This window comes from Lepidothrix coronata, unplaced genomic scaffold (assembly GCF_001604755.1).
Source record: "Lepidothrix coronata isolate B3197 unplaced genomic scaffold, Lepidothrix_coronata-1.0 Scaffold95, whole genome shotgun sequence".
NCBI classification, from domain to species: domain Eukaryota; kingdom Metazoa; phylum Chordata; class Aves; order Passeriformes; family Pipridae; genus Lepidothrix; species Lepidothrix coronata.
Window position 1 is genome coordinate 802,540 of NW_016690275.1, and position 13,923 is coordinate 816,462.

Genomic DNA, 13,923 nt, shown 5'->3' on the forward strand with positions numbered 1-13,923 from the left:
CAGGCCTTTGAAAAAGGAAGATACACAACTTTAAAATAAAGTGCATCTACACTTGACTCACAGTAGCTTTTCTACAGGCAGACTTATTTCCTGTGGAGATGAAGAGGAAATGTTCTTAGGGTGTGAAGTACCTTCATTTTTTAACTACTAAAAAGCAAAGGTCTTGCGTATTTCTCCTTTCACTTTAAATTTGGAATCTAACTGGAAAGTCTTCGCAAGCAGACTCCTCTCATGAAGTTCTGTTCTAAGTAAAATGTTATCCGTTGATGAATTTCTTGTATGCCTGACTTTCTGGTGTTCTTGTACGTGTTCTGGAGGCTGGACGAAAACAGGTAGGACCAAACCTGAGATCTGATTTGCTTTTTTTCTGTGAGTAAAAATGACTAGCTTGCTTAGTCACACAATTATGAATGGCACTAAAGAGAATGGTGGGTAAGGGGAATCCCCACCAAACTGTCTCTTGGACTGTTTTAGAAGAGAAGATTGCACCACGCAGTAGATTTCTTCTAGGAAATGTCCCATGCATGTTTCCAAACGGTTGTGACAGAAAATGCCCACTCTGTGGGCTGGTTTCAAACACTTAATGGATATTTTCTTACTGATGCTTGAAACACATCATTGACTTACCCACCAACAGGTGCCCACACCCACACACTTGTGTTTGCACATACATATGTTATAATTATTATAAATTTTGTAGGGAATAACATGGAAATTATCAGATTCCCCCCCATGATCACATTTCAACTTGAAATATTCAATAAGAAATTAAAGCATCACAGCATTGCTTTCACATCTGTTTTCTTCCAAATTTAAATACAAATATTAATTTCTAACAATAAATGTCTGTGTGATAAAGTACTTAAACTGTGAAAACAAATGCAACTGTAAAATGGAAACTCGAATGGCACTTCAATTCCTTCTAAAAACTAGACCAAAAAGCTCCAGTGCAAATAAAAGCCAACAGCACAGAAAATCAGTGTAAGGAGAAGGAATGAATCACAAAACCCAACAAGTGGAGAAAATTCTACAAACATATTGAGAGTAATATGAGCAGGGCTGGCTCACTGACAGGTTGATGGTCTGAAAAGTACCATTTTGATTTAGTATTGACAATGTATGCAAAGTATTAGGTTGATTGAGGGCTATGATTTCCAATGTTATCAATTTGCAATGAATTTTCAGCAGAGTTTGTGCTGTTTCATGAGGTTGCATGCTGGCCTCTGATGAGGTCAATGGACTGACCTAGCACATACAGAAATCAACAGCTGATCCAAGATTAGCATCCTTTGGTCTTCTCTCTTTAAAAATCTTTTGAAAAAGAGCCATGGGGTATTATCACACATACTTGGATAGGGAAGTTCAGATGGCTTCTTGCTTCTTTCAAAGGTGGATCTGATCCTTTGAAAATGAAACTGAATAGTAGACCTCTGTGTGAAAATACCAGAGGTCTCGGTACGGAGAGTTACTAAAGTATAGAGGAAAATATACACTCATTTACCAGGAATTGGGGAAAGACACTGTGAGCAATACATGTGATATTTTTTCTATCTATTAATATAGACATATGCATATATATTCACAGGAAACATCAGAAAGTCAGAACCACAGACAACATACGAAGTTACAGTGGAATTGTTTTCTTAATGAATTAACTCTCTCAAAGTGTATTAAAATATTACCTTAAAACTCATGGAAATATTTGTGGAAAAGGTTATGGAAATACTAGCATGCTTGTCTTATGAAGAGCAGGGTTATTATGGAATCATAGAATATCCAGAGTTTGAAAAATTAGAAAAAGTATTTCAAAGATCTTATGAAAGAACACTGAAACTATTATGTTTAAATCATATCTTTTTCTATTTGCCTTATTCTGCTTTTAGAAGTTCTTGTTTTCCATATTTTCCCTGCAACCATGATGATTAAAAAGTGATTAGAAAAAAATCCCAACACCAAAACTCTAAAATAAACCCTGCAATTAATGAAATCACTTAAGACAAGAAGCTGAGGTTTTAAAGTGGAAACAAATACTGTAAGATCCATAATATAATGCTCAGAATCAGCAGTACCTTCAAAGGATATTATGGTGAAAGGAGAAAACTATCAAGAGTATTTTATTCCTCATGGAAAAATGAAGAATATCTTGTGAAAATGGAAGATTTTATGCAGAAAAACCTGTAGACATTCTGTGGTTATAGCACAGGTGGTGTGTTTTATGATACCAACCATACTTCGGGTTGCTGCTGTGCCAACAGTTGTGCTGCTTTTCCATTGATATGGACTCAAACTAAATATGAATAAGATTTGGAATTTTATCCTATTTTATAGGCAATAGATTTTAATCAGGAGTTGGATACATGGAAAGATTCTAAACAGTAGAATCCTAGAGTAAAAACACACACCATGTTTGTCTATCACTGTCTTCTACAATGCCATCATTATTTTCCATACTTTACTACAAGAAAAATAGTATTTCAGAATTGCACCTGCCTTTCTCATGGTTAGCTCCCACTATTAGCTTATAGTTCCTATAACATTCGTACATGCAGACTGTGTATTCTTTGAGATCTGGAGAACCGGTTTGTACCAATTTGAAATATGGCACGAGAAATAAGAAGGAATATTTGGTCTCCATTACATGTTGCATTCCATACACAATCAGCAATGAGAAAATGTATGTTACAGGTCCCTCTTTCCAGATTCATATGTCAGTTGAACAGTCTTTCAAGGAAAGGAATAGAAGACAGCATTATGCCGATTTTATAAACAGGGACATTAACAGCTATTAATAATGATAGATGTTCTGAGAAAAATATTTGTTATCATCTCTATACTCTCCAGAAAATTATTTTAACGTGTGTCCTGAATATTCATAATATGCTATTTCTGGAGTCTCTAGACAATAGAGAGCTGATAGTCATACAGTTAAGAATTACCAAAAAGTCCACAACAGTGTTGGAGAAAGGCCGACCCAGAACAGCTATTCATGGCTGTCCTCTTGTTCTTGAGCAAAGCAAAAGCTTAAAGTCCTACTTACAGGATGGATGAGTACCCAGACCATGAGGGGGGTAGTTAGTCCCTCTTGATAATTCAGAAATCAATAATTAGTGTTTGATGGGGAAAGGTTTTCCCAATCTATATACTTCTTTCCATCCTGCATGAGTTTACCAAATTAAAAAACTTAAGGGAACTACAAAACAGATGGCTTGTGTCAGTCAAGGTACCATGATTTTAATAATTTTGAACTTTCACTCCAATCACTTTGCACCCATCAGCTCATTACCTATCTGGACATCTGTCTAACATCACTGAGTGTTAGTTTCCTCTTCCCTTTCGTTGTAAGACTCAACAGCTAATGTGTGTGAGCAATTTTGTTATTGGAAAGAGGGATCAATAATACGCATTTTCACATTGCCAATTGCATGCAGACGGGAGTATGTAATGGAGACCAAAGGGTCTTCCTTGTGTCACATTTCAGATGGTACAAACTGTTTTTTCAATACTCTAAAACAATATAATCTCCAAAAAGTCCTTGGAATGGGCAAAATACAGTGTTTTGTTTAGAAAATTGTCAAAACAGGTAATTTTGAGCATTTCAGAACTTCCCTTTGCCCTGGAAGCTTATTCTTACAAGACACAGTAGATGTTTTCTGCCAACATTATCCCTACTGATCATTTGAAACATCCTTTAAATCACAGAGATCCAGTGGTCACAAGGAATAGATAACTACATTCTTCATGATGTGTAGCACTGATGAAGCACATAATTATTTGTAGGAGAATGGTGGGTTGCTTTTTTTTTATTTTTAGTTTTAGTTTGGTTGTTGGTAGTGGTGGTGGTGGGGTTTGTTTTTATTGTTTGGGGGGGGGTTGTGTTTTTGTCGGGGAGTTTTTTTGTTCATTTGTTTTTTTCTTTTTGCTGTAGGAAAAATGGGAAAATGATAGTATTACAATGTGTTTGCAAGGGTCAGTTGCAAAGTTATAGAATAATAAAATGATTTGGGTTGGAAGGGATCTTAAAGATCACCTAGTTCCAACCCTTCTGCCATGGGCAGGGAACCTTACACTAGACCACATTGTTCAGAGACCCATCTAACCTGGTCTTGAACATTTCCAGGGACGGGGAATCCACAGCTTCTCTGGGCCACATGTTGCAGCATCTCACCGCCCTCACAGTAAAGAATTTCATCCTAATACCTAGTATAAACCTTCCCTCTGTCACTTTGAAGGCATTTCCCCTTGTCCTATGACTACATGCTCTTGCAAAAAGTCCCTTGCTGGCTTTCTTGTAAGTCCCCTTAGTCCCCCCTAGTCATGAAGCCTGATTATCAAGGCTTTGCAGAAAGTAGTAACATGAATAACAATGCTTAGTAATTACATAGCACTGGTACAAGGTGTAGGCAAGGTTTTCATCGCTTAACACCCTCAAGTGTGCCAACACCTGCCCTTCACCCCTCCTCCCCAGCACTGTGAAGGAGGAACCAAAGGAGTTGCTTTATGAGAAAGGGAGACTAACAGGTGAAGTGTGATATAAAGTCAGAACAACTCAGAGAGGGTTTTCCAACCATGAGCTGCTTCCTTTGGGCAGTGGTAATAGAGGAAGTCACTAAATTTTAGAGAAATAAAAGTCTGGTGGGGTTCTGCTGAACTAGCATGGGCAGTTGCTTACTAACCACTCTGCCGGCGCCCTCAGGGGTATGCATAACACAAAAAATGAAAGGGAAAAAGCTGTAATCAGTGGTCATGGTGAAATTTGACATGACTTTGCAAGGCCATAATTGGGTATTTGGTTTAAGGTGTTGTATGAACAGAAGGGTGTGAAACCTCTGCTTTGCATGAAGAGTCAGATGACTTCCAGGCAGAAAAATGAAAAAATGCCTTAGTTTCATTTCACGCTGTGTTTGGAAGAGATGATGGTCCAGCTGTGACCATGAAGTCATACATGAGGACCACGTTAATTCTATGCAACACAGGACTTTTCAATACTATTTAGACATCTCTTTCAGCTAGATTAGGAGTAGCGCTCAGACAAAGAGCTTGTGTTAGTGCTGGGTGTTCAATCCTCTCCAGCATGCACTCAGTAGATATCTGCTAAGGAGCACAAATAAAATATTGGAAACTCTTATGCCCTTGGCTTTGTGTCATAAAGGGCAGATATTTTCAGGATCCTCCCCTGTGCTGTTTGTAACCCCACTTATTCTCAGGAAAGGCAGAGCAGAGGAGCCCTCTAAACCTGGGCCTTCTCTTCAATCTGACACTTCACAGTTCTTGGGCAACAAAACATACACTGGGCAATGGTGACCTGGTTTATCACTTCTGGGTGGAATAGGTAACAAAACAGGGTTGGAAGATACATAGGACCCGTAGGACTCAAGGACTCTCATGTTCTGACCGTCTGCTCTAGGCCGTTGCCTAATTTCAAAATGATTGCAGAGATGTGCTATTGTGTGTCAACAGGAGAGAACCTTATGGGACAAATATGTCAGCATTAACATGACACCATTTATTCAAATGTAAGGGATTTGGAAAAGGGATCCTAAATTTATCTATTAAAACACATTTCTGTACAGCTGATGATTTATCACAGAACATTCAATACTTTATGTGATAATTTGAATGTGGAGATAAGTAAAAGGCCTGAATGTAGCCTCTACAGGCAGGAGAGTGTACCTAGAAGTCAGACCTGCACTCAGAAGATAGTGTGACAGAGCTTGATGTCATGGGTTTCTTTGTTCTTTGCTAAATTTCTTGCCTCAGTTTATGATATAATACTTGTAGCGCTGCAGAGTGTGCTAAGGACCAGAATCGGACTGGGATACCCTATTTTGTTCCTAAATTTGCCTTTCCTAGATGCTGAATGATCATGAATGATACCATTGCTCTGTCCTTCTATTTTCTTACCTGCAAAATTGGATGCGTGGCAGTGGCCTCCTGAAATGTGAGGAGATTTAGTGATCAAATTAGCCATATAACCCCCCAAAACTCAGCATCTACAAAAGCTGAGTTGGAAAAATAATTTCTTTCTGATACTTCACCCCCCTGTTATTCTTAGAAGTTTAGTAGCAGTGTCAGATGAAAGAGGGGTCACTTGGGAGATACAGCCTGCTCTGGATGAGATGCATGTCTGACAGATTTAGCCAGGCAGTCTAATCCAGCACAGTCGCTCTGGGCGAATAGTTCTCTGTAGAGGGCAGTATTACTGACTTAATATATCAGTTCCTGGAATCTTCTGTCTGGCTGGGTAATTATAGCAATTCATTGTGTTCAGTTGTGTTGTGTTTTGTCCTCAACATGTTAAGAAGATCGAGGTGTTTGAGTAATGAATCTCTTCCCAAACTCCCTGCTTGCAGCTCTTCTTTACACACTCTCCAGTAATTCAACAGAAAAGCACTGCTCAAATTAAGCCCTTTTTGCCAAATTAGGCAAAAATTGGGCTTGATGACCCAGTCTCCCTTCTAGCCGTGTGTTTCTGACAGCATAAAGAGTGCCGTATGTAACTAGAATCAGTTTCCCTCTGCCTCTTAACGTCTCTTCCAACACTTTGCCAAAGAATTGCTCTATAGACTCGTGGCCAGTCACTGAACCTCAGTATGTGCCCCATCTTGTAAAATATGCTTTATTTTCCTGTATGTATGAAACTACATGTAGCTGTGCCATAATATGTCATTTGACTCTGCTTGCCTTGCATAGCAATCCAGATGTTCCAACATTACCTGTAGGTCTGTTCAGTGTGCTGATGTTTGTGAGTTCAGTTTGAACTGTAAGTCCACTTTGAATCTTGGTGGGACCACCATTTTATAGCCATCCTTGGAGGTATTTAAAAGACATGTAGATGTGGTGCTTGGGAACTTGGTTTAGAGATGGACTTAGTAGTGCTAGATTAGCAATTGCACTCAATGATTTAAGGGTCTTTTCCAAACTAAATGATTCTATGATTCTGATTTCTAGCATAGAATGATAAAATCAAAATGGTTTGGGTTGGAAGGGACTTTTGAAGATCATCTAGTTCAACCCCTCTGCCATGGGTGGGCATGTTAACTTTGCATTTATTTATAGGTTTTTGAAACATCCTTGAATTATCACCTTACCTTCATGTCAACACTTCCAGCAATCAAGTTACTGCTGAATCAGTTTTAACTTCTTAAACTAAAACAGGATGTGTGTTGCATAGTGCTACAATCCCAAGCATATTACAGCCCTAATTGTTGTGCAGTACCAGTGTACCTGTTGTGAGATATGTCCCATCTGTCTATGCTACTGTTCCCAGAGAGATGTAGCATTCAGCTTTTGGGCCTGCGATTGTTGGTGAAATTTGCTTCTTGTCCCTGTAAAATGGCAATTCCCTGTTCGCAATGGTTCTAGTAGCCTAGATCTCTTCCACAGATGGAAGTCCTCTTTCAAACTGCAGATAAAAATATTTAATGGCATTAGTGGTCATTTGCTGAAAGAGGAGGAGTTGCTGGGGAACAGGAGAGCTTCTTGCAAGGAATACCTAAGAGCCATGTAGAGCTGTGCTGAAGAGTTCAAATATATCTGTTGACGGCCAGTTTAATTCTCATCTGTTTCTTACGAACTACAGATATCTTTCATTTCACCTCTGTGAACTGAGCCTGCAAGTGCCCTCTTCCTGGTCTACTTTTTTTCTTTTTCCCTGTAGGCTCCTTCTTTCTTTCCCTTTTATGCTCCTGCCTACCCTGCATTAATATACTACACCCTAAAATTATCTGATTTGTTCATAAGACTCTTCAGAGTAAGCTCTTATCTGATTACATCCATCAAAGCAGCATTTAAACATATAAAAACATTTTCCTCAGCTATCATTAATACAGTTGTTTCAGGGTTCTGTATGCATGAGGAGATTATCCTGTCTGTCTTCTTCACCTGGGCTTATTTCTTCCATGTCTTTCATATCCTACACACATTAGTGCAAATGAATGGGAAGGTGGGGAACTTTATTATTGCCAAGCAGAAATTAATGTCTTAACTGCTAAATATTCTCCCAGAGTAGACAACCATAGAGGAATTTAATATGACACATAATTTCATCCATGCTAGAACTTCATTTCCCCAAGTTTATTTTGAATCTGGAGGTAAAGAATGAGAAAGCAGCAGAAATACATTTTAGACCATGGAAAGAATGCAAACAGTGTTTCCAAAAGGACAGCAGTAGGAAGAATGTTTAAATCTCTAAGTGACTCTGAAGAATGCCATGGCAATCTCAGTGGTTACTTTAAAAGAATACCAGAAATGAGTTGACTGTTATACTGACCCTTTAACCACAACATATGATTTTTTTTTTCAGCTAGCACGTATGAATAGGCTTGAGCCACAATGTGTACTACTCTATCAGTACCATAATTTCCCCCCTTTCCCCAACCACGTGTAAAAGAAACTTCAGAATCTGCCACGTAAATGTTACCCATTGACGAACCACTGAAATTTTTTCCAGGACCATGCTTTAACAAAAATGCTTTCGAGGGATTCCCTTGTTCAGCCAAAAATGAAGAGTTCTTATCTAACACTATCTTGTCTAAATATACACAGCCTGTGATGACGAAATAAAAAAATTTTGAGACCAGGTATAAATACCACTGACAGGCAGATGAAGTTCATTCGTCTACTTTCTTCTAATAGAGGGCTTAACCTATTAGAAGTTGAAGTACACTGCTCTTAGAACTGACATCTCCCAGAACTTGTCTGAGCCATTTAACTGAACCATCACCAAGAAAATGACTTTCCAAACCTACAACTTGTTTGTTCTGTCTATCATCATGGTTTATTCTGGACGTGTTGAAAATAGATTAAATCTGCTTCAACTTCAAGATGATATAGACAAACTGAAAGCTGATTTTGTAAGTATAGTTTTCCACTGCATTTCTCTTCTCCTTCTGCTTGTGCTTTATATATCATCTAAACTTGAGCACTGCTTGACATAGTCAGTATGTCCCAATAGAGGGTAATAATTGATTATATGGAATATTTTATAACAAGAAATCTTAATGCAATGTTTGGAGAATGTATGAATATTTCTTTAATCCAGACTAGATGTAATTTACTGACTTTAAATTTTATGTTAGCAATGTTATTGGGGAGCTTAGTATTAGTTAGCAATATAAAAAAAATGGAGATGAACTTTTGCTATAACAAATGCACTTTTGTTACTTATTATTAGTAGCAGTAGTGTATTGCCCAAAGGTGGTTCCTACTTCTTATTCTTTTGCATCTTCCAGTCATTCCAATTCCACATCTGTGACTATGATCTGGCATAGGAATGTAATCTGGCATGATATTCTTTCTTTTCATGTAGAGTTTTGGTAACTTGATAACTGTAATGTTAATTCACCAGCCTTCATCTAGGAGGCATTAAAGTAGTTCACAGTTGAATTCAGCTGGGATTAGTCATAGAGATAGCAGATCTATAAGGGAGTTACTTCTAATTAACAGGTTTTATTCTCCATATATTTTTGTTGGGTTTTTTCCTTAAACGCACGAAAGCAACTGCAACAGTCTGCTGCTATTTTCATCTATGATTTTGTCATAATTTTGTGCAAACGACAGTTGAAATTCAGTAGTCAAAGAACCACTCTGAAGTGGTGAAGACTAGCGTGATACTTCAGGGTTTGCAGATTGGTTGGAAAGTGGATGTAAAATTTATAATATCTTAAATTTGTTATTAGCACAGACCAGAGAGAGTCTCACTAGGATATAAATAACTCTGTTGAAGACATCCTGAGCCATGGTGAGGTTTTTACACTGACATTAAAACTCTGGTTCACAGCAGGTGCTCGCCGCCTTTCAGAAGAACAAAACAAAGTTTGGCAGTGTGGTCAGCATGGGGAGCCAATCAGGCTAGAAGGTTTCTGTCAGCCTGCAAGTTTTCCCTTTGCACTCACTGTATTTAAATTACTAAGCAGACAAAAGAAGGAAATAGTCACTGTTGTATACAAAAAAAAAAAAAAAAGAAAAGACGCAGAAGAGGAAGTGATTCAATTTACCTTTCCTTGGTAGGAGAATTGTATTGCTCTTTGTTTCCTAGAATATGACACAGTGTGTGGCTAACATTGGATAGTTAAACGCTGTCCCTATGAGCTTCTCAGTAGCCTACTAATCTTGCATATATTCATGCCTGATTGTGGGCTACTGGGCTATTCACCAGTTCTATAAACTATAGTTTTGTAGCAAAATTAGTTTGTTCTTTTTTCATATGAGATTTTACTAAGACTGGATGAATTTAAGGCCACAGATGACTACATACTGCTGGACTTTGACTTACCAGAAGACGTGCCAAGTTCAGGCCTAATGATTTTCTAGCCAGTTGCTGTGTTTATGAGCTTTTATTTTCATCTGTCGATAGCAAAAGCATTTGGGAAAACAGATGTGTTCAACATCTCTATTTAGGTGAGCTATAGCAGAATCATTGAAAAGCAGAAAAATGCCATTTCTGATACTAGACAGCCATGCAATGGGATTTGGTGCTTAGAGAAGTGAAAGCATTGTGATAGCTATAGGCCAGTGGTACAAAAATCTGGATTTTACCGCTTATTTGATTAGAGAACAGAAATTTGCCTAGTGATAAGTATTGTTTGTATAATATAAGTATTGTATATTTGTTCTTTGTTGCAGAACTCAAGCCGTTCAGATGTAGGTGATGGTGGATCTATCTTTACGGAGAGATTGTCAAACTGGACAGAAGTGAGTCAGAAACAGATATGAAAAAGCATCTTAGGCACTTTGCAGGGTTCTTTTGGTACAAAGCAGCTCTTAGAACCAGTGTAATTAGCTGCAGTAGAATGAGCATGAGCAGAGTTCCCTTTGGTAATTTGGAAATGAGAAAAAATCCCCATAAAAATTCTTCCCATAAGGGTCAAGGTGCTTTGTACTGCACCATGAAATGATCTGAGATACAGACAAGCCCAGGGGGTGATTTACAACATCTTCTTTATCATCTTGTTTCAAGTGGCAGTGAGAACCCCTGCATGCTATGTTTTATCTTCATTCATTTTCCTGCTGATGAGCACTCACAGACCTTTCCTTCTGATTGTATTTTTTAACAGAGAAATGAAAAAAGGATCATCCTGAGTCAGATTGTTTCCATGTACTTGAAAATCCTTGAAAACACTGACAAGTCAAAGGCACATGTCAGGAACATATCTGAGGAGCTCTACACTTTGAAAGAAAGCCTTTCTGATGACTCAAAGAAGATGGAATATCTCAAGAACCTGACAGAGCTTCAGGTAAGGCTCTTCCTTTGCCTCCAAGGCTCATCACGTTATATTTTCCAGTTGTGATTTGAGTGTGATTCAAGCCAATAGTGCTTCAGCAACCCATATGGTAACGCTTGTCTAGCCCACTTCACACTGGGAAACCTAATGTTTCCAGCTGCAGGGGCTGCTGCACGTCTACGGTGTGGGGTAGACCTCTGAGTCTTGCTGGAGTTTGGCACAAAGGTGCTGACAGCACCTCCACCCAGGCTGCATGCCAGAGCTGACATTGACAGAACCTTTGTGGTTTAGAAATTGGGTGGGAAAGTTGTGCCCAGCTAGGGCATGCTCCTTGGCTTTGGAAGCTTATTGAGCGAGTACCAATGGCACAAACCACTGACCTCTGCAGAGGTCTGCAGACAATACCCCAGTGGAGTTAGCTGCTTGTAACTACAGAGTAGCTCTGTTTCACAGAATATGGCTGGTCTGTGGCATGTTGCAAGGTAGCATAGAAAGTGAAAAACAAAAATCTGTCACAAAGTGGCTCTTTGCTGTAGGAATTAGGTAGAAGAGTAATTGAAAACTGCAGATGTCCATCGGTTTTACTCCGGTAGCAGGGTAGCCTGTGGGATGTGATCAGTAAATGATTATAGCTCTTGATATAACTTTCGTTCCATTTGTTTTTCACTTTTAACAGGTGAATGACTCGAAAATTCAACGCAAAGCTGTGAATGAGCTGTTCAGTGTCTTACAAAAACTGGGGGATACTACAAGTTCTTCAGGAAGAAAAAGAAGGCTGGTTCAGAGGCAGTGCAAATGCTAATGCCATCTTATGTTCTTTTGTACTGAGTTACTGTGCAAATCTTTTTGCGACACACCTTTTTTTATTTTAAGGTTTCTATTGAATTTTTATACATTTATTTATTAATATTTAAGTATTTTAAATAATTATTTATAAAGAAATACTGATCAAAGTATTTATATGCCCTACTACTATGTAAGAAATAACTTTGTCTTAAAATTCTGTCTATTTGTTATATGTTTGTTGACCTGAAAATATGGAATGAGACAATATTTACCCAGTTTCCATATGGAAGTCTTGAAATGACACGGTACCCAGTTTTCCATCTGGTGCTGTCTTTAGAGAGGGTTGTTACAAGATTAGTCTTATCATTCGTCTATTTGGCATGCAGATACAAGCACCAACAGGGGGAAGTTACTGTACTCAGACAAACATATTCATGTCTGCTTACTGCTAAACATGTCTAAATCTAAATCAAGCAAATAAACATGTTTAAAGATAAGCGAATGCTGATGCACGTTTCTGAAGGAGAGTATTGATGGTTAATTGCTGGTATTTACTATTGTTATGCACTGAAGTTACCAGGACGTCAGTCTACTTAACACCCCAAGGGACTGTGACTAACTGTACTGCACTGATTTAACTTCAACTCTCAGATTAAAAAAATTGCTGGTTTTTTTTTATACTGAATAATTTAAATGTGTCTGATGTAATTTTATTTATTTGGAGGTAGTAGTATGGAAGTTTTTATCCTAAGGACTATATTTTTCTACTGGAGTGTTATTAAAAACTTTGGATTTCTCAATAGAAACTTCTTGAAATTTGGATTTTAAATAATGAAAGAATAAATACATATATATATAAATAAATAATTAAAGTGTGCTTGCATGTTTGTTCACCATAATCTCTGTGAAAAGTAAAATGCTAATCTTGCTCTACATTGTCACAAAAGATGGTCCTGCCCAGATATATAAAGCACATTTTGTTTCCTCCTGCCTATCCAAGATTCGGGAATGGATAATGTTTTTAAAGAAATCTGGCAGAAGGGGCTCAAATTCCCAAGTTTTACTTGTATCTGGATAAGGAAACATAATTTTGCTTATAAGAAGGCACTGATCATTTGAAATTTGTTGCTACTCTGATGTAAAATAAAAAACACTTCCAAATTTCTCTGCAAGTCAAAGGTGTGGAGCCTAGACTGAGATCAGCCCGTATATCGGGCTCTTTGAGAGCGGTACAAGCTGGGGCTGCTTGGGCTTTGGCCACTCTCACAGGCTTGGGTTTGGGCTTCCAAATTCTCGGGTCGTCAGGGATTTACCAGGCAAATTATCTGGGGCAGACTGGCTGGGCTGACTGAGAATGGGGCAGATTTTCCTTGACATTCCTGCCAACACGAGACTTCCAACTACCTCCTGAACTTGAATCAACAAATTCCAGAAATAGCACCCAATCAAGTTTAGTAAGAGTAAGTCCAACAAGTTTAGTTGTAATTGTTGCAGCCCTTCTTACTCCCATGGGCCCAGCTGTCTCCCTTGTTGTAAGATACCTTCATTCATATTCTCATTTGACAGTTGTAACAAAGTGACTCAGTAACCCTGGAGACTTGAACTGGTTTTGAAGGAAACAGCTGTTCTTGTTCATGTTCATCACAGACATGCATGTGAGATGCAAGTGAAATAACTCTGTGGGATTTCTCCTGTTCCGGGACTAACCATGAGAAGCCTCAGTAAGCATTTAACATAAGCAAGGTGTCCTTCTGTGCTCATGCTCTTTCATGAGGTATTAAGAGACTAACTGTCCTCTGGGTTCACACAGTCAGCCGTAGCAAAATCTGTTGAAAAAAATATAAAAAATATAAAAAGAAAAGAAAGAAAATGAAGAAGTGAAAGAAAAACAAGAAAGAGAAAGGGAAAGGGAAAG

The 13,923-nt window shown here is 38.3% G+C and overlaps 1 protein-coding gene across 1 annotated transcript; it reads left to right on the forward strand.

Annotated features, from left to right (window-relative positions):
- Positions 1–7,230: 7,230 nt before the first annotated feature.
- IFNG (interferon gamma) lies at positions 7,231–12,647 on the forward strand. The gene is made up of 4 exons (XM_017822210.1): positions 7,231–8,852; positions 10,624–10,692; positions 11,055–11,234; positions 11,899–12,647. Exons 1-4 carry the CDS (start codon positions 8,730–8,732, stop codon positions 12,022–12,024), a joined length of 498 nt encoding a protein of 165 aa, XP_017677699.1. The 5' UTR covers positions 7,231–8,729; the 3' UTR covers positions 12,025–12,647.
- The last annotated feature ends 1,276 nt before the right edge of the window (positions 12,648–13,923 follow it).

Bases quoted from the DNA above. Each gene is read 5' to 3' on its own strand.
- IFNG (XM_017822210.1), top strand. From the start codon at position 8,730: ATGACTTTCCAAACCTACAACTTGTTTGTTCTGTCTATCATCATGGTT. The intron at 10,693-11,054 runs GTGAGTCAGAAA...ATTTTTTAACAG, and splicing joins GATTGTCAAACTGGACAGAA to AGAAATGAAAAAAGGATCAT. The intron at 11,235-11,898 runs GTAAGGCTCTTC...CACTTTTAACAG, and splicing joins AGAACCTGACAGAGCTTCAG to GTGAATGACTCGAAAATTCA.